The 20,062-nt window shown below is 49.3% G+C and overlaps 1 protein-coding gene across 1 annotated transcript in view; it reads right to left on the bottom strand.

Annotated features, from left to right (window-relative positions):
- LOC118968538 (uncharacterized) overlaps positions 1-20,062 on the bottom strand; it is a 271,334-nt gene that overhangs the window by 164,290 nt on the left and 86,982 nt on the right. The window contains exon 4 of the mRNA XM_073239850.1: positions 7,152-7,247. Within this exon, the coding sequence (XP_073095951.1) occupies positions 7,196-7,247 (52 nt within the window). The 3' untranslated portion in view covers positions 7,152-7,195. The remainder of the gene's footprint in view (positions 1-7,151; positions 7,248-20,062) is intronic.

Here is a 20,062-nt window from a genome sequence, read left to right as displayed (position 1 = left end):
CCCCCAAGAGGCCAGAGGGGAGATGATCTCCTAGGGCAGCGCCAAGGGGCACGGCCTGCAGGATCCCAGCCACTGTCATCACCGGGACATGCTGGTGCAGGGGCGGCGGCAGGTGAGCCAGGCTCGTCCTGAGCGCAGTTTCAGGGCGGCTGGTTTGCCGTCTCGTTTGCAGGAAGGCTTCAGCCTGCCTCCATCCCCACGTGGTCTCACCTCCAGAGGAAAGCTTGCCCTGCACTTTCCTACAGAAAACAATCAGGTTTCTTTAAACCAGAGGTGCTGTACCTTCCAAAGGAAACGCCCCACGTGTCTTGGGCTCTGTGTGTCACCCTGTATGCTCCAGGCTGGGCTTGCATGTGCCTGCGTTTCCCCATTTCCTGTGGATTTAACACATTCACCACCTCGGCTCTGGGGCCTGTGCGTCTCCACAGCACCACGGTGCTCGGAGCACTGACACCAGTGCATGGACGCCCCCGATGCCCCTGTGCCAAGCAGGATGGGGGCAGCCGCATGGTGCCTGGCAAACGGGAACCCTACAAACACTTGCCAGATGGAATTCAATACTTGCCTTCATGACAGTGATGGCTGCTTATGAAAAGAGGACAAAAACCCAGTCTTATAAATTAAATCAATTATCATCAATATTTAAAGGAACACTGTAGTAAGTTATAATTTCTTTTATAACTCACCCCATAATTTACTGGTCAGTGATCATTTTTGAGAGAGGTGGGCCTATATCATCAGCACTGTAACACCAATTAACATTTTCCTTGAAGCAAGAGATTCAGCAACATCGGCCAAGACCAAGTAGCGATGTGCAGACGCTACCGACGGCATCTAAGGACACAACGTGGCAGACGAGGCGGGGGCTGCGCGGCCGGGGAGCGAGGGGGGCGCGGAGAGAACCACAGAGGGACGCAGGGGAGAGGAAGAAAGGAGGGGAGGTAACAGGTCACTGATGCGTGCGGCCAGATACTGAGCGCGCCAGCATCACAGCAACGAGAGAGAGAGAGTGTGTCGGTGTGCGTGTATGTGTGTGTGAGTGTGTGTCTGTGCGCACACGTGTGTATGTGTGAGTGTGTCGGTGTGCGCGTGTGTGCGTGCGTGTGTGTATGTCAGGGATGCCCTTCTGGAAGTTGTCAGACGTAAAGAATTGGACATGCGGTTCCAGGAAGGGTGGAGGGGAATCCGGGTGCACGTGGCCTGACTCGCTTTCTGGCCGACCGTGCTTCCAAGTAATCACGCAGAAGCTGCAGGAAAACCAGGAGGGGAGACTCGTGAGGTGACCAGGATCCACGCGACCCTGAGACACTTGGGACACAGGACATCCTGGGCTACGTGCCTCCCCGAGCTCCCATCACTCAGATCTCTTTCTGCTCTTTATCTGAGAGTTCTGAATTTTCCTCAGAGGATGAAATAATGATAGGAGACTTTTTAAATAAAATAGGTTCTGTGTAGCTGGTAGGTCACAGATTGACTGGGCGTGTGTAAGTCGAGGACCCCCAGCCATTCGGTCTTACACATGTCAATGCATCAAAGTTGGGCCTAGGGGAAATCCAGTAACACAGCCCCAAAGCCGATCTGAGCCTCAGGGCGTGGACGCGACAGGGTGGGCGCTCTTAGAGACAGAAGGGGCAGGTGGAGAAAATACTTCCTGAGTTCAGCATAGTTAATGGCAGAGGTAAAATGCCGTGGTGAGCATACATATGACCCATTTAAGCCTCGCTTTGTCTTCAAGGGTATGAGAGAGACGGGCCGCCTCCCCAGCGCCAGCCTCTGACATCAGCTGTACACCCCACGTCCCTGATAACGCAATTACACGTCTCCCGAATACTAACCCTATCGATGTTGAATGGCGCACTCGTGTTTCCAGACCAGCTCACACCTTGATGTTCAGATGTTCCAGAAGTTTACTGCCCCACACAGCACCTGCCTCCTCCGGAGGAGACCTCGGGTTTGGGTGGTTTTGTGACTCGTGAAGATGTCCCAGCGAGCTGCATGCTAACGAGCGGGACGCACCTCGTGTGGCCAGAAGTGCTTGTATTCTCATCGCCCATTGTCCCTTCAGACTGCTCAGCACAGAGCCTCTGTGCCCCCGGACAAAGACCCCCCACCACCCTGGGACCCGCCGCCACCCCGCCTGCGCCCTCTCCAGCCGTAGGGAACCCGAAGACCATCAACAGAGCTAAAATCAGGTTCTTAGGAAAGAATAACAGGCAAACTTCCGGAAACACAGGTAAGGAAAAATAACAAAAACAAAACTAAGTAATATTAGTCATGAATTAAGGGACGTGATGCCAGGTATAATTAATAAAATAATGTTTAAAATGTAAAAACTTGAACAAATAGATAAATTCTTTATAATGTATAAGAACTCAAAAATGGATGGAATTCCTGGAGAATCCTCACACTAGTAAAGAAACCAAAGGATTTTCCCAGGAAGAAAACACAAAACCAGGTGGTTTTTACAAGTGAGTTCTAAAAAACTTTCAGGAAACCGATCGCTCCATTCATTCAATTGTATCCTTGTAGGGGATGAAAGAGGGGCTCCTCCCACCGCATTCCATGAGTTTATTCTAGTATAAACCTGATGTGAACTTGAAACAAAACCAACCTCATCCATTACAATACAACCCAAATCCTAAGTAAAATATAAGTAAACCAGACCCAGCAGTGACTAAGACAGCAGAACACTCATGGCTAGGCTTGATGTTTCTCAGAAATGCAAGAGTGTTTTAATATTAGAAAATGCATACGCTTCATTCACTGTATCATCAGAATATTCACCGCATCATCCTTCCATCTGGTCGTGGCCAGAGGCAGAACTTCAGTCAGAGAACACGGATCTGATAGACTCAAACATCTTTCAAGCTAGGAACAGAAGAAGTTTCTTTATTCTCTTAAAGGTTTTGCACAAGATACCTACCATGAACATTTATTCCCTTAAAATCAGGTCAAGACAAGGATGGTCATCACTGCACTCATCACTGGGCTGGAGATCAGAGCCAGCGCAGGGTGGAAATTAAAACTCCATAAAGTCCAAGGATTAGAAAGGAAGAAACAAAGCCACTGCAAACCACAGAACGTATACAGAAAATCCACCAAACGTGTGAGATGTTCCATCTCACTACTGATCAACACAATGTGAGCTCAATGAGATACCTGCTCCATGCACTATATTAATAAAAATTAGGACTTCTGATGGCGCCGAACCTCAGAGAGCACATGGACCGACGGGCCGTGGAGCGCCAACCGACACAGCCTTGCTATCATTTGGTCAGGCTGAGTGTCGGCCATCCTGTGACCCAACAATCCCACTGCCGGGCACATATCCCAGAGAGACCCTGTGCATGTGCCTGAGAGAAAAATACCAAAACGCTCACAGCAAAACAGTCCACAGTAATCCTCAACCAGTGAACGGATAAATAAGTGGTGACAAATGCACACACGGGAATGTCATGCAGACACAAAAATGGACAGAGAGCAGCCATATGCATGAACACGACTCTCCTCATTAGCCAAACATCCACAACAGCAGAAATGAGCACAGCAGCTAGGAGACAGCTGGCCTGGCTTAAGCCAGGGAGGCTCAGAGGTGGACAGATAGCAGAGCAGAGCCTCTGGGAGGGAGTGACAGGGACTTGGTGACACATTAGCTGTGGGAGGTGTCGAGGGTAAGCCAAGAGGTGGACAGATAGCAGAGTGGAGCCTCTGGGAGGGAGTGACGGGGACTTGGTGACACATTAGCTGTGGGAGGTGTTGAGGGTAGGCCAGGGGGTTCAGCCATGCAGTTGGTCAGGTGCTGCCACTGAGACATGAACCCAGGAGGGGTGGAGGGAGTGGGGCACAGTGGAAATTAGACAAGGCGGTGAGACAAGCACTCAAAGAGGAGAAGAGGCCAAAGGGGATGAGCGAAGGGTGGGCACAGAATGGGCAAAGCCTGAGGGTGGAGAGGAGAGTGGGCGCAAAGGCCCTGAGGCAGGCCACGCTGGTGTTCCCAGACCAGGAGAGAGGCTGCCCGCCCTGGAGGCTGTGGGAAGGGGAGGATGGAGGCAGCTGGGACCAGCGGAGTAGAACTGCAGCAGCAGGCGCTCAACAGATGCAGACAGCGCCTGCCTTGTGCCCGCGCCCACAGCCCGCTCCAAGGAGCGCAGGTACATCACCCTTCAGCAGAGTTCAGTTACTTTCGCAGCATGAATCACCACTTCCAAGTTTACTGCGGCATGACTGGATTCTCAGCCTCAGGCGGTCTAAGTTACTCCTTGTAAAAGGAGGTGAAAAGAATATTCTTATTCAACTTCCTTCTTTCAAGCCTAAAATTTCCAATTTTTCAAATTTCTCCTGAAATAAAGTTTAAAACCGGAGCAAAAATGCAATAATAATGAGCTAGAAATAGCATGTTGGAATAGCGTACCAAAATCTGAAGTAGATTTTGATCTTTAAAAAATTCATTATTGTGCTACTGAGTTTTGCCATTTTTCTCTGGGTCAAGCTCATTTCAAAAAGAACCTTTATTATATAGAATCACAGAGTACATGTCCCACAGTGAGAAAGAGATAGATCGGGTAATTGAAGTTCACAGGTAATCCAGAAACCTCATTTCAGTTCAATTTCAAAACTTTCTGCCATCAATACTTTATTATATCCACTCTCAAGTAACAAAATTGGTTGATTTATGAACTTGGACAAGTTTCCTGGCCTCTCTAGACCCTGTGCCCTCAGTTATCAAGTAGAGAGGCTACGTGGAGGATCCCTGGAGCCTCTCCCAGGGCTGCACGGCCCCCACCACCAATTCCAGGACCCTCACCTTCCCTCCCGTCCACTGGCCAGGGTGTTGATGAAGGAGCCCCCAAAACCGATTGCCAGTGGATAGGTAACCAAGCCACGGATCCATTTCATAGTCTTAGATCCAGAATTACAGGTTCCCAGGCTACGTGAACCATGCCTGGACTACTAGCCAATGAAGTAGGACACAGGGACTTCGTTCCACATAAACACATAGACAAAAGGAGTGGGGGAGCCAAGCCAGGGGCTTTGAGTGCCTGTTAGCAAATAGTCAACAAAGACACAACTGAGAAAAACAAAAGACGGGCGACAGCAGAGAAAATCCAGATACAGGAGATGCACTGAAGCTTTCAGAGGGCAGCAAAAATATTCTCAACGTCAACAATATTAACCCTTAACCCTTAATTTACCAAAGACGTCACCTCCCTAGGTAGCAAGTGATATTTTTTGTAGCTACACATGTTCAGTTTAGTTAACAACCAAACTTTAGATATTCTTTCCCCAGAGTTCATATTACAGACAACTCTGGGGGCATGAGCAAAGGATAGCTGTTCTCAGTCCTGGCTGCAGGTTGGGATCGCCTGAGGGGTTTTTTAATGTGGTGCCAGAGTCCCATGGGTCTGATCTAGTCGCCCTGGGGTTTGACCTTAGCATTTGAAGTCAGAGAAAAACCCCAGATGGTTCTAAGGTGCAGCCGAGATGCCTATTTCGAGAGCATGGCATAATCAACAGTTAAGGAGCAGAGAGTCAAGGGAGGAGAAAACAAACGCAAGCTGCCCGGTGAAGAAGGGGATGCAGGCCGGACCGATTCACAGAAGAACCGTGGGCACAGAGAAGAGGCTGGGCATGCGGAGCACTGGGTTCCGCCAGGTCCGCGTACAATCACATTTCCTTTTCTTCTCTTCCAGCGAATCTTCCCCACTGTGCAAATGATTCGAATGTTCCTATGCTATCGATCTGTTCAGAATGTATAGGTCTCATTGCCTGGCATGGCCTTTAAATCTCCTTTTACTTGCTAAGGTCTGTGATGCTAATACTCTGCAGCACTCAGTTCTCCAGCAAGATCCTCCGCCCAGTCGGGCAGCACCAGCTTTGCCGCCTCCTCCACTCAGAGACGCGGGCAGCGGTTCAGCTACGTGCTCGATTGAACTCTCGACTGTGACGTCTCCAGTCTGGAACCCTGAGACGCTCCTGACAGCACTGACGCACCTGCACTGATCGCGAGAGGAGGCTGCCCGCAGACAGCGCAGACCAGCGGCCAGGGCCACAGTGCTGGCCACTGCAGCTGCGCAGCGTCCACGCCACAGTCGACAGGGCAGGGAGGAGGCCGAGGCACGTGGTGCAAACACACGGGACTGACGGGGAAGGGCCCTGGCTGTGTGGTTATACGAGCTCATATTTTAGACTTGGGGGCTCTACAAGCCTGACGGAAGAAAACGACTCAGAAAATATAAGGTCCCTTCATCCAGGATATTCGGTAACCAGGGTAACTCAGTAAGAAAGCCTGGCGGTGGCGCACACGGCCTGTCCCTCCAGAGCAGCCGGGCGGGGGCCAGCGGGGACCAACCAGCCTTCGCCACCTGCTCCCAGCATCCCTGTCCTAACAGCTGGGCATCTTTGTGCCTCGGACCCCTGGAGATATTAATGTGGAAAAGCAAATGCATCCTTTTATAACTATATGTTGTTTTTTTAATCAGAAAAAATAATCATACATTTTCAAAAAGAAAAACCCAATGCTCTAGAGTGTAGGAATACTCATAAGACACTGATGGCAGTGTAAACTGGTAAAACATTCTTGTGAAAAATTGGATACAGGAAATTGGCAGTTTTTAAAAATAAGCATTTAAGTTGGGCATAGTCTTTAACACTGCAGTTTTACTTCTGAAAAAATGTTTTCAGGAAATAAGTTAGGATGTATGTGAAGATTTAGCCACCAGGTTGTTCATCTCCACATTAATATTAATAGAAAAAAATGAAAAACAATTTTGATGTCCAACAATAGGTAATTGTTTAGCTAAATTATGGCTTAGTCATGAGGTGAAATAAATACTATTTGGACATTAAAAATTATGTCTGAATGGTTAAATAATGAATACTCTTAATTTCCTTCTTAAAACCTCTGAATCTTGTGAAAATTTTCCACAGACATGTTTATAATCAAAAGAAACAACTGAACTCTACAATGCTGTAGAAAATACATATTAACATAGAAAGATGCTAATCATATATTCAGCAAAGTTTACACACACAGAACCACTTTCGTAGTTTACGTGTTATGTAAGGATATATATGAATATATACATATACATGTTACAGTTCCAGGACGAGTTAGAGACAAAAGCCCGGAAGGTCATTTAGATATGACAAACCTCTGACTCTTGCTCAACACCCAGGTCCCAGCGTCCTCAAGGCCTCAGGTTCGAGATCGGCGGGGACGTCCAGCTTGTGTACAACATTCTTCCCGGCTGCATGACAACAGAAATGACATTTTATCTTACTTCCTGGACTGCAGGTCCGTGAGGGCAAGGACAGCATAAGTTCTGTTTGCAGCCATGTCCCTGTTTAGCATACAACAGGGACTCAATAAATGCTGTTTGGATAAAAATGAATGACGTGCCTATTAATCCTTTACTAGTCAGACCAGTGAGACTATATAGCAAAGGTGAAGTTTCACACAATACCCTGCTCACAAATGCTAACAGCTTTGGACTTTATGATTTAGTTAAGAAAGTCCTTTAGCACGCACTGAGTATTTACATGGTTGCCTCAGTTTCATCTGGTTACATCTAGTTAACAAAAATCACTCATGACCCATGGGTATGCACGACTGGCCCTACTTACAGTGGGCTGTCTACACAAAAAGGCAGAAATTCTTCCCCTACTTTGGAATAACCTCCTCTCCACTATCAGGGCTTGAAATTCCCACCATTAGTCATTCATTAAATTTAAACACATTAAAGATCTATATTAAAATTCAAATATATTTTTATAGAGTGTGTTAGCATATTACACAATTATCAGCCTTCAACACTTAGCACTAGTGGGTTCTCTTTCACACACAGGCTGTACCAAATGGGACAAAATCATCAACACTGAGAAAAAGATCAAAGTCGGGAATAAAGATCAGCAGTTGGTGTAAGGAAGGTCACTATGTATCTCTCTACCCACACAGATGGGTGGGTGGGTGGATGGATGGGTGGGTGGGTGGATGGATGGATGGATGGATGGAGAGATGGAGAGATGGGTGGGTGGATGGATGGTTGGATGGATGGATGGATGGGTGGGTGGGTGGATGGGTGGGTGGGTGGATGGATGGATGGAGAGATGGAGAGATGGGTGGGTGGGTGGATGGATGGATGGATGGATGGATGGATGGATGGATGGATGGATGATGGGAGGATGGATGGGTGGATGGCAGATAGATAGTCTTCCTGGCAGTCATGCCATAGTTGAGTTACATCATCCTTTTTTGAAGTAAGTATAGCAGTTCATGTGAAGATAAGAGTTTTTCCTGGGACTGAGCAATCCAATTGTACACAACGCCATCAATATCTAAAATGCAAATGTAAGCAGCCTGTGGCTGTTTTTTTCCTGGCCTTATGGCCACAATATAGAAGCATAATTAGGCACATGCACTTCTCTAAGGGTCCAGTTAATACGGCTCAGAGCACATAGCCTTATCTGTCTTTGAAAATGGAGGTAACAATGGGAATGGTGTCAACGGCCAGCACTGCCCTCACACAAACTTTATACATCATTTCAGTCAAGCCTTCCATCGGAACTGTAGGGAGGGCTCCTGAAACAGATTTTCAGCCATGTAGACAGCAAAGATGAGAAGTAGGACACTGGGCAAATTCAGGATCTGTGTCTGCTTAAGTGGTTTCCTGAAACCATACAGTTCTATGCCAAACAGACCATGGTCTAGTTTGTCTTGGTGTTACCAGATTCCCACCTAGTCCACTGTAGAACCTTAATGTCTTTCTTGTGTTATATGTACCAATAGGTTACATATAAAATGAACCATTGAATCACTACATTTGTCTATGTTAATAAAAATATTTTATATCACCCATCTAAGTGCAAAAGAAAAACCACCAAATACGATTAGTTGAGTTTGGGCAAAATTGCAATTTAGATGATATTCTTTGCCCTAATTTGTTAAATCAAGGGCTTCTGGATCCCACTCCAGAACATGAATGTAGGGTCCTGATTATCAGCGTATGGGAAGAGTACCCAATTTGTCTTTTTAAATGTACAAATATTAAAGGACAAGTTAAATATAAGAGGTGCTTGGTCTCAGTATTGGTTTACACCATTTAATATGGGGACTTGATAAATTAGAGAATCATGTTTGCCCTCCTGCTTCTCGTGATGGCATTAGGATAAAACATCTAAAAAACCATTTAAAAGCTTAAATCAATATTAAGATCATTCAAATTGTCCAATTAACAATTTCTGTCTATTGAGTCAAAGGTTGATTGTGGATACATAAATTCTATGAAATGTCTTGGAAGATTCTTGACAGTTTTTCTCGATTATTTAAAGCAATCAGTGTTTTACAGTTAGAACCAGGAATTAGAAAGAAACAGTGATGTGGGAGAGGGAACTCCCCCAAGGCAGGCTTTAGAGGACAGACAAGCCAGGTGGCCGGCGCAATCCGGGACCCTGCGCCACTTGCAAGGGACACATGTCCTCTTACCCCAGGGGTTCTCAGCTACAGTGGGGCTTGGGTGAAACGCTTTTGCTCTCCACGCTCCACCATTTCAAAGGGAGCACCAGTCTCCCAGATTTTCTTCCCCTATTGAGGCTGGAAGTATGTGGTAAGGCAGAAGTCTCAAAACAGGCTTCACAATCTCTTCACATGTCCAGCCCGGTGACCAGCTTTAACTCCCAGAGTTGGCCATCAACTCTTTTTCTTGGTCCTGTTTTAACAGTCTTACCAAATTTAACCAGCTAGCTGGGAAGATCTGACTCTGGCCAAGGTCAATCAGAGCACCTCATTTTCAGGCTATAATGTATTTTCATCTGTAGAATTATTTCCAAAAAAAAAAAAACCACTCTACTTTATTAAGTACACCAAACAGCTGTAAATTCACATCACAGTAAAGCAGTACCCCTTCCTAGCAATGGTAATGGGCTATATTTTAAAATAGCAACTTTCAGGGTGTGACATTTCCATCAATCAAACAAACACACACTTAAGAGAGTTTCATCATCATGTACCAATCACACAGTCACCTCCAAGAAAAGGGAGACTTGTTCTAAGCCTTTAGAAATTAGAAAACCTTCCATGTTGCTCTGGTATAGAATCTGAGCCTGAGATGGCATAAAATATTTTCTCTCCAAAAGCAAACTTTCCATTTTCTCATAATTGTACTTCCACCACATATTTAGACAAATATCAATGACAGTCCTAGCAAGACTTAGTAGACTTACAAGGCTAACTGGTCCTAGTGGGAATGTCATCAGGAGGGCCACAGGCTATCCACGTCTACCCCCACTTCCTTCCTGGAAAGCCACCCAACCCCCTGTCTCTCAACACCCCTCCCCCATGACCCTCACCTTATGATCAGCCCCCATCACTCAGTGGCTCCAATCCCAAGGACCAGGGCCATCCTTCATTCCTTTCTTTCTCTCCACACTACGAGACACAGCGGCCTTACCCTGCCCACCCACTGCCCCATGCACCCAAGGCCCTCTACCTAACCTGGGCACAGCTCAGTCCTCTGTGCCACTCAGATCTGAACGCATGGCTGGCTCTGCCGTGAGGTCTCCTCTGACCCTCCAGTCTGATCAGCCCTGACTCTGCACCCGCAGCGCATCATCTGTTCCCTTCACAACAGTGCTCAGTGTCGTCAACTGCTGATTTGCTGCTCATTTCTTATTACCCGTTGCCCCCACCAGGACATGAGGGCCGTTAGAGCCGGGGCCCGTCCTGCTCGCCTAGGATTCCCACCACCCAGAGCAATGACTGGCATGCGGTGGGTACGCGTAAGCTTTTGCTGAGTGGATGCATGAGTGTAGACAGGTGCGTAAGGACGTCTGACACTGATAAGACGTATGGTGTGGTTTAGATATTAAGTATCCAATGGCCTGAATAACATGATTCCCACCTAAAACAGAATTTTATAAAAAGAATCTGGAAGTGTGGAACGGAGAAGAAACGATGGCAGAACGTGCCTCTTCGCAGCCTCGAGCAGGAGGGGCACGTTGCTTCGGCCACAGTCCCACTTGCTAGCACTCAGTCCCTGATCAAGGGAAACTTGGGAATACGCTCTTCCTGGGAGCCCGAAACAGAGACCAGTGGCAGACATACAGCACGTCCCCAGTCCCAGAGACACTCGGGAGAAAACATTCCCCTTTAGAGGAAGCAAAGGGGCTGAGGTAATAGACATTCTCATAAGAACTTGGAGGCACGAGAATATTGGGTTGCAAATTTCATATGTACTATTAAAATGGAATTTGGGGGGGACATTTTTAATATTCCCTAGAGTGCGACAGTAAGGGGCGATGCCCACCACAGAATGTCTTGCCCCGTGAATCTGTTCTCTTCACACAGTTCGCACACAGAGGCTATTCCCACAGATACTCCTCTAGGGATTTTCGTGAGCATTTCAGTCACCACCACACCTTTTCTGTGGCAGCCTGAACTCTAAGCAAATGACTGCCTCACGTTCGATCTGCAGCAGAATCCGTTCTGCCCCCAACACTACACTGTGTACGTGTCACACAGTCTGAAATCTGGTCCAGCAGAAGAACAGGGATGTGGGCCTTGTATCATTGCACATCCTATGTGAGAGTGACCTCTTCGGGGGGAACTAATCAAACAGGCACATACAGCAAGTCTGTCCTGGAGGTTGTCACAGCCCACAAACAAGTCATACTCCCCTATCTGTCTGTCTGTCTATCTGAAGACATTCTTCAGCCCTGGAGTGCACTTAACCCACCCGCACCGGGCAGGCCAGAAATGCGAGGGAGTGAAGGCGCTCCAAGACGTCACCCAGCTGAGGAGGGGAGTGGTGCGTGAGCGGATACCCCTCCTCAAGGGGACCTCCCTGAAGCGGGTCCCACCCAGCCTGCCCAGTGGGGTTAAGCTCCAGCTGGCAGCAGCAGACACCTATTCAGAAACCCCCGTCAGCAGGGCCAGCCTCTTCGTGAGTTCGCCATCTGTGCCCCGTGGTTGGAGGGGTCCCTTTGCCTGGCTTAATGCTCTGCTGTGACTTGTTTTGAAGTTTTAAATCTCTTTTGAACAAGGGATTCTGCGTTTTTGTCTTGCACTAGGCCCTGAAAACTGTGGAGCCTGCCCAGCCTAGCGGCCTCCTCTCTCGTGAGGCTCACCAGGGCCTCAAATAGTCCCTCTGCACCCAAATCCACGTCCCAGGGGTTACGCTTAAGGAAACTACAGCTAGAACCGCAGCAAACCCCCCTTGCCTGGCCTGCATTCCGCCTCCTCTGTCTGCCTCCCCCAGATTCCTTCCATCTTGGAAATGGCACGACACATGGCACCAGTGTGAAGCTCTGTGACCCAGTGTTGTTCCCCCCCTCGTTCAAAGTCCAGCTTCAGAGAAGAGAGGTTTGCACAGTATAAGCTCCGGGAATACAGCAGAATGGCCTTCTTGACATTCTGAGATGATCATTCTGAAAAACTTCCCCCTGCAAGGCCTTTGCACTTACTGCCTTTCTGGAATGTTCTTCCACACATTACAACTGTACAACACAGAGAAACACACACACGTGATCACATTGCTTCTTCCTAAACCAGTCTGGGATGCTTGCATGAGCATTCTTTGCTTTCCCAGTGATTTGCCAGATTTCCTCTGAACCTCAAATCCCCAAATATACAGGAAGTGCTTTTAGCTCATTTCAATCATATTAATTCACTTTCAAAGCACACCTCTAAAGTAAAGTAAACTGTATGTTTAATAGAACTGACAGTGAACTCAAAATTACAGTGAACTTAAAAATGCTTACTCTGTGTCACTGTGCCGCCCCAGGAAGTTAAAACTGCCCCCTGGATCCCACTTAACTGCACGATCTCAGAGGACAAAGCCTTTATCTTGTGAACATTCTATAGTAAGAAAAGTCCTATCAGATATCCAGTAATGGGCTATTTCTTGGGACAGTGTTCAGTTACTAATTTAAGTCTGATGAGACCACATAAAATCTTAGCAAAAAGGCAACTGAAAAAGAAAGACTGAGATTGCTGAATTTTTTCTATTCCTTGGAAAATGTTCCATATCAACTATATATCCATTAAATTACTATTAATATTAATGCTTTAATCCTTGAGTCCATTAATTTTAACATGTATTTTTTGAGCACTTGTTATGGGTTCCTCATTGAGCTGAACATTATGAAAGTACAGGATGCTTTTAAGACATAGTCTCAGCCCTCAAGTAGTTTATAAATCTGGTTGGGAAAGCAATTTTTTTATACTTGAAAATTTTGGCAAAGTTGAATATATATTTATACAGACAATATATACTGTAGGAGGTCAACAGATGTTCCTTGGACACATCAAGCACACTCGTACTTTGAGGTCTTTGCACTTACTGTTCCTTCTAGAACATTCCTCCCCTCAGATACCCACAAGGTCTGCTCACTCACTTATTCAGGTCTCTGCTTAAATGCCCTGCATCAAGTGGGGATTCTCTGACCACATTAAAGTATCATCTTTGAACCCACTGTTCCCTGTCTCCTTGCCCTACATTCATTTCTTCACAGCACTTGTCAATCCTAAACTGTATTGATTCTCTTTATATTACTATTTTCTGTCTTCCCCTCCCAGTAAAATGGAAGCTCTGTGAGAACAGGAGTTTGGTCTGCTCTGCTCACTAACTCCATCCCCAGCATCGAGAAGTGGTCCATCTGTGCCTGGATTATAACAGGTGTTCCACAAATATTTCCTAAATCCATGTTAAGGAACAAGTCATATAATACAGTTCATCTCACAGTATGATGTCACAAGACATCTGCCAGGAAGGGTCACAACCACCACAGGAAACTATAAGCTTCCTAAAAGTTAACCCCTTTCCCATTGTAAATCATGACACCAAACGTTACTACAGGTTGCTGATGACACATATATTCCAAATAAATGCTGAATCTGTATGCATACACACGTAGATGTATTTATTTATGACCAGTAGATAAAGACAACCCTAATTAAACATACTATAAACTCTGCACACTAATACTGAGGCTGGCGTTATTTTTAAGAGGCTCAGACAATTTGAGATGAATAAATTCCATTTATATCTGAGCCATATTTTCTAAGATAGACTCCTTTTCATCATGGATTATAAAAAAGAAAGACACAATCAGTGGCCCACTATCTAACTGGCCTACTGTTAATAAGTTGCTATATGGTCATAAAGTGTTCCCGTTGCATTACAGTTTTTTAATTTGTGTTCTCGTTTGTTGCCCTGACTTATGGCCAGCTAGCCAACTTCCACGGGCCTCGTCCAGCCCTTCTCAGAGCTCCTTTGAATCCCTGCCCTGCACCGCGTCGCTGCTAGTCACCATGTCTTGTGCTGCATGATGCTAGCATGCGAGCCTTCTCTGCACACCTGGAGCTCAAGCTGCCCTGCATGGAGTCTGTTTCTGAGAGTGATTAAGTGCCAAGCACGAGGTCTAGGCACAGGTGTTGGCTCACAGGTGTTGTGGCCTCAAGGCCTGGAGCAGTGCACAGGGGCCATGTTCTACAGACTGAGAATCAAAAGCAACCGAGCAGTCAGCTCCATCTCAGTGGACACCAGCCGCCGGAGGGGCCGAGGCGCTCGGCGTGTCCTCTGACCGTGGAGCAAGGGTCTCCTCACGGCACAGGAGAATCGTCAGCAAAATACCAAGTGAAAACTCTCATCACTCTGACGACATATTAAAATAACTCTGCTACCCTACGAAGACTTCATGCCAAACAAAGAAATGTTCCGAAACCATTCTGTGCATGGGGATGGAGGAGAGGTGGCAACCACCCCTTTGGGGGACCTGCAGAGCCAGTGCAGGGGCAGCCCCCGAGAACGCTGCCGGGCAGAAGGCCCTTCTTCCCCTGCACTGTCTCCCTGCAGCCCACCTGCGAGCAGAGCAGGCTGTGTGGTCAGTGAGCATGGCGCTCTCCCCTTGGGGAGCAGGCAAGCATCAGTGGCCAATGTGACAGAGGAAACCCTGAGACAGCAGAGAGCCGTGAGGGCCACGTTTCTGTCCACGGCTTTGCTGGAGACCGTCTCATTTCCTTGGGACACTGCCACGGTGTGACCAGGACTTCCTTATTCCGAGTTTACCATGTTCCATTTTATTTCATACAACTCTGCAAAGCTTTCAAATAGGAGAGGGAAATTCAGCATGAAACCCTGTACATAATGTAAAAATCCTTGCCCCAGTCCTCACCCCAGCCCCTCGATACAAAGCAAGCTTTATTAACACAAGGCAAGTGCTCAATTTAAAGAGGAGCGTGGGCATTAAAGCAGATTGTTTTATGTCTCTGACATGAATACTCCGGGTGGATGAACTATCAAGCCCCAGGTTTAAGTGTGATTAATGCCTAGTCCTTGGAAAGCATCCAAACTTATTAAATCTGATGGAGTAAAACAGCATAACTTTCTCATATTATTTCCAAGAGATACGATTAGACTGAACTGTGTGGTGAATGAAACTAGAAATGAGCCTGGTGCGGGGGAGCGGGAACTGTTCTATTTACAAAGAATTAAGCGGAGGGAGCCGAGCGTTGGGGCAAGTACAGGCGGAGTTCCACCCCCTTGGCCCAAGGAGACAGCACAGGCTGCAAACAAAGTCGGCACGACCTGCCTGGGTAGTTCATGCTTTTCCGCGCACCCCAGCGCACGGCGCCCTGTCAGAATAAAAGGGAAAAGAAAGCATTTGATAAATGTCCTCTCCTCCCACCCGGAAATGAATATATCATCGCAGTCAACGTGCGCGTTGTTTTGCATCCTGACACAGCGCGGAAGCACTGCAGATGCACCGAACAGCCTCCTCTAGGCGAGCCCCTCCGCTGCAGAACACAGGAGGTGCACCACGTGATGTTCGGTCTGTTTGCAACCCAGGCAAGCTTGTCTGAAACTGAGTGCGCAGACCGGAGAGCTTCGGTATTGGGTACGTTTTGCCTTTTCTATCAGTGCTGGGAAGACAAGCACCTAGCAATACACATACTGAAGTGCATTCAGCTCTGCTTTGAGCAAAATGAAATTCCAAAGGAAAAAACCAACAGAAGGAAAGGACAGACTGCAGTAAAGGAACCCGCGGCAGAGAGCAGGCAAGACTCGCCGGGCATGTCCCGCGCGCCCCAAGGATGCGGAGGAGCCGGGCCGGGCGGGCCACGCGCGCAGAGCGCCGAGGGCGCGGCGGAGCTGCGGGGAGGGACGGCGGCCGCCCACCGGCACAGACTCTGCTGTGACCTTAAACACCAGCTGTCTAGACCTCGGACACGTGGACTGAGCGTTATTATTTCAGAAACAGAAACATACGTACAGAAGAGTCTGTGATATCAAAGCCCATCCCAGTCAGTTACAAATCTCAAGGCAAATCGGAGTCACCGACGCAAGACGAGGCACTCCCCCCACCACCTCATAGCTGATAAAAAACAAATACAAAAAAAAATCTGCCAAACAACAAAGCTTCAATTTATTATACATGCTCATCAATTTAACCCCCACCCCACCCCCAAAAAAAACCCTTAAAAGCCTGAGGGTGACCCAGCCCCTTTAATACCCAGGCCCCGAGCACCCACAGATGAGGGCCCAAGCCCCGGCCTGCTCTGTCTGCGAAGATGAAAGCCGGGCGGGGCGGCGGAGGGCTTTTTTCTGAGTCATCACCTGCAGTTAGGCAAAGGAGAAGGAGAGCGGGAGGGGCAAGCGGCATGCGCCTTAACAGGGCACCCCGGAGCGAGTGGGCGCTCGCTGGGGGCTGCCGGGTGTCTGCGGACACCCTCCCCGGTGGACGCTGCGGACAGTGCCACACGGAAACGTGCCCCGCGCACAAGCCGCACGCATCCGCAGAGCTGACCCCGCACCCGAGTATCCGGCCCTTGCAGGCCACGGTTAACAGCACTGCGCCGTGTGTGTGAGAGCTGATGAGAATGATCTTATAAATTTTCATCGCAAGAGAAATACTTTTAACTCTGAGAGGCTACAGTTGTTGACTAGACTTGCTGTGGCAATCATTTCACATATACGTATATGGAACCCAAAAACATCCACCAAACAAGGTTTCACTTTCCCCTCCACCAACATTCCAGCAGCCACCGTGAGGCCTTTCAAAGCGAGAGGCGTGTGTACCCAGACGCCCGGCCCTGGCCCACTCCCGACACAGCATCCCCCGGGGAGGGGCGCTGTGTTCACGCCCAGGGGCGTGGGGACTTCGCTACAAGGCCACCGCGCTGTGTTGTCACCTGCCACCTCCCTTCCAGAGAGCGGCGCTGCTCCCAGGTGTTTGCGGTTCACCTTCGGGGCCACCTGTCTCCTGCTGACATTCGCAGGCCCCGCCCCCCAACCAAAACTTCCTGCCGCCCCTCAGAGATGGGGGCACACTCGGGGTCAGAGTGGGCACGGCTCGCTGACCCTGCGCGCGTGCACGGGGGACGGCGCACCGGGACACCCACAGGCCCACCGGCCTTTACGGAGCTCGATCCCGGAGGCTCACCCCACTTCAGGCCTCACGGCCACGTGCTGCCAACAGGACATCCCAACTAAACTCTCAAGTAAACTTCGATTTCAAAAGAAACCCCGATTGCATCAAAATGAACAAGCAAGTGAGGAGCTGATGGGCCGACTCCTCACGTGATGTGGAGCTCCAAAGATCATGGTTTTCTTTCAAAGGCCATTTGGGAAGAAGATGGAAAGGACGTATCCCCTGCTGCGCCAGAACTGTTTGGAAGCTTCGGGAATTCCAGGTGCAGGCTGACGGCTTTCATTTTTGTGGATCGATCGCAGGAATCAATGTGAGCTTGCTTTCTGCCACTTGGCAGCTAACGGTGATGATAATGCACTAGGCCAGCAGAGAGAAGGGCTGCTTTTTGGCCTCTGGAAAATATCTTCTCCAAGGTAATCATTTTTTTTCTAATCTCACAATCAAAGAAGAGAGCAGAGTGGTGCAGCTACTGGGTAAGTCGGCCTCGTGCCGACCCCACGTGTCAGAGTCAGAACTTCTACACCTTTTCTGCATCTCACGTGGAACCTGTCTGTTTGGTATTCCTGGCCCCTGTTTCATGCTGGGCACCTGCCTCAGGTTCTCTGCTGGCCCACACACCCCTCCACCTGCCCAGCCTCCCCAAGTCACATCGAGTGCGCTGTGCTGAACAGCACCTGCTCATGCAGTTGGATCCGCGCCTGTACGTCCAGCCCTGTCCCAAGCTTTCCAAGCTCGGTGACCAAACCACCCAAAGGAACTGTGTTTCCCAGAACCTTGTTATTCTGTCAAGGAAACGAAACCACAAACAGCAACATGTCAGACAAAATGCGCTTTTTCCTTAAAACAAGCAAAGTCAACCACTAAACCAGAACAACACAGCCTTTATTCTGTTCTCTGCCTCCAGCCAAATGCCACCTTACGAGCCATGGGTTGTCCATCTCAGCAAACAACGGCACATCATGCCTACATTCTTAACTGTAGTGTGAAAATGTGAAAAGGAATGTTAATGGGAAACAGGTTCACTGACCTAGGTTTCCCAGGTAAATCTGAAGGAGTGTGTCCCAGGTGTGCCAGCCCGGCCTTCTGCGGAGAGGACACACCGGCCTGGCCCCTGACAAAAGGGGCTCACTGAGGCGTCAGCTCACACCAGGAAGGAAGGAGAAGGCATCAGGTGACCGACGCCATTCGCTCCGCTGGGCACGTGGGTCACCTGCCAGTAGCAAGTAAGCTGCACACGAATGGAACTCAGCAAAACCCCCACGAGAGCCTGGGGACTAACGCGGGCCACTTTGGAAAGCGGGAGCAGAGGCAGGCTCCGGGCGCATGGGAGGTGGGCTGGGACCCATCCTTTAGGCCCTCGCCACCCACGTTTAGGAAACGTGGGCATCCTGCAAGTTTTCCATGTGGATGGCCCTTCAACAGGATTTGGGCAGGTGGGACGGTCAGGGCCACCTCACTTCTGTGCCCTGGGCCAGCTCAGTGACTCCCAGGTAACTGATTTCTCTTGCCCGCTATCATCCAAGGCGAATCCAACACCAACAAAAGCCAAGTCTGATTTTCAAAACTCGACCACAGTGCTGGGTGCCACCCAACGACCCCTGCTCACAGTGCCATGTGCCTTTCTGAAGAAATAATTTCTTGCTACAGTACATTTATAAATGCAGCTTCCAACCCCAGGGAGAACTAGGCTCCAGTCCTTCAACCACCAACCTGCCACTGCAGATGGGGGCGTGGGGGGTACAGAGGGGAACAGAGAGCCAGGCCAGGTGCTCCATTTGGCCTCAGCTGCCCATCTTCAGGACATGGGACTTAGCAACCTATGGATCATAAGAGGGGCTTGTGCCACGAGCCCTCTCTCTTCAGTAGTTCTCACCCGGGCCCACATCAGAACCCAGAACCCCACACTTCGAGCCCAGCCACAGGGAGCAGTCTGCCGGCTCAGGGACGACGGGAGCTGAGGTCCACAGCCCACCTCGCCATGACTTGCTTCTGTGAGCACGCGGTCACCGTAGCCTGCTGCCTCCCACGTCAGCAGCACCTGAGGCCCGGCAGCCGGCCCCTGCCAGCCAGTGCTGCGGGCAGCTCTGAGGGGAGCGTGGGTCTGTGACCCACGAGGCCAGCCAGCACTGCCGGGCCTCCTCACACTGGCAGCCCTCATTCTGCTGACCGAGACCTGACCTGTCAAACTGCTCTCCTCAACACTCCCTCTGTGCGCCTTCGTTACCATCTCTCCGGGTCTGCTCCAGAGAGGTTCTTGGGGCTCCAGGCGAGGCCTGCAGAGCAGGGGCACTCAGGGGGCTGGCCAGCAAGGAGAGCATCTCCTGCAACCATAGCCCAGCGGCCTGGCTGTCAGGAGCAGCCAGCCGGGGTGCCTGCCAGTTACCGGCTCATTAGAGGCCAGCACGACCAGCCCACCCTCCCTTACACCATCCCAGGGACACTCACTCAGTCTGAATCTGCTCTCTGTTGGCCAGGCTATGGAGGAACAGCCTTTCCAGGCGGTCGGCAGGAGGAATGCCCCCCGCTCCTGCTCACGCGCTCTCCCGGCAGGCCTCCTGGGCCGGGGCACAATCCTCCCGGTAAGTATGTGCAGGCAGCCTGTCGGGCCCGGGCCGGCGCCGACCTGGGGCTCTCCGCA

Source organism: Manis javanica, chromosome 6 (assembly GCF_040802235.1).
Source record: "Manis javanica isolate MJ-LG chromosome 6, MJ_LKY, whole genome shotgun sequence".
NCBI lineage: Eukaryota > Metazoa > Chordata > Mammalia > Pholidota > Manidae > Manis > Manis javanica.
Note: the sequence above shows the minus strand (reverse complement) of the source record. Positions and strands in the feature narration are given on the sequence as shown.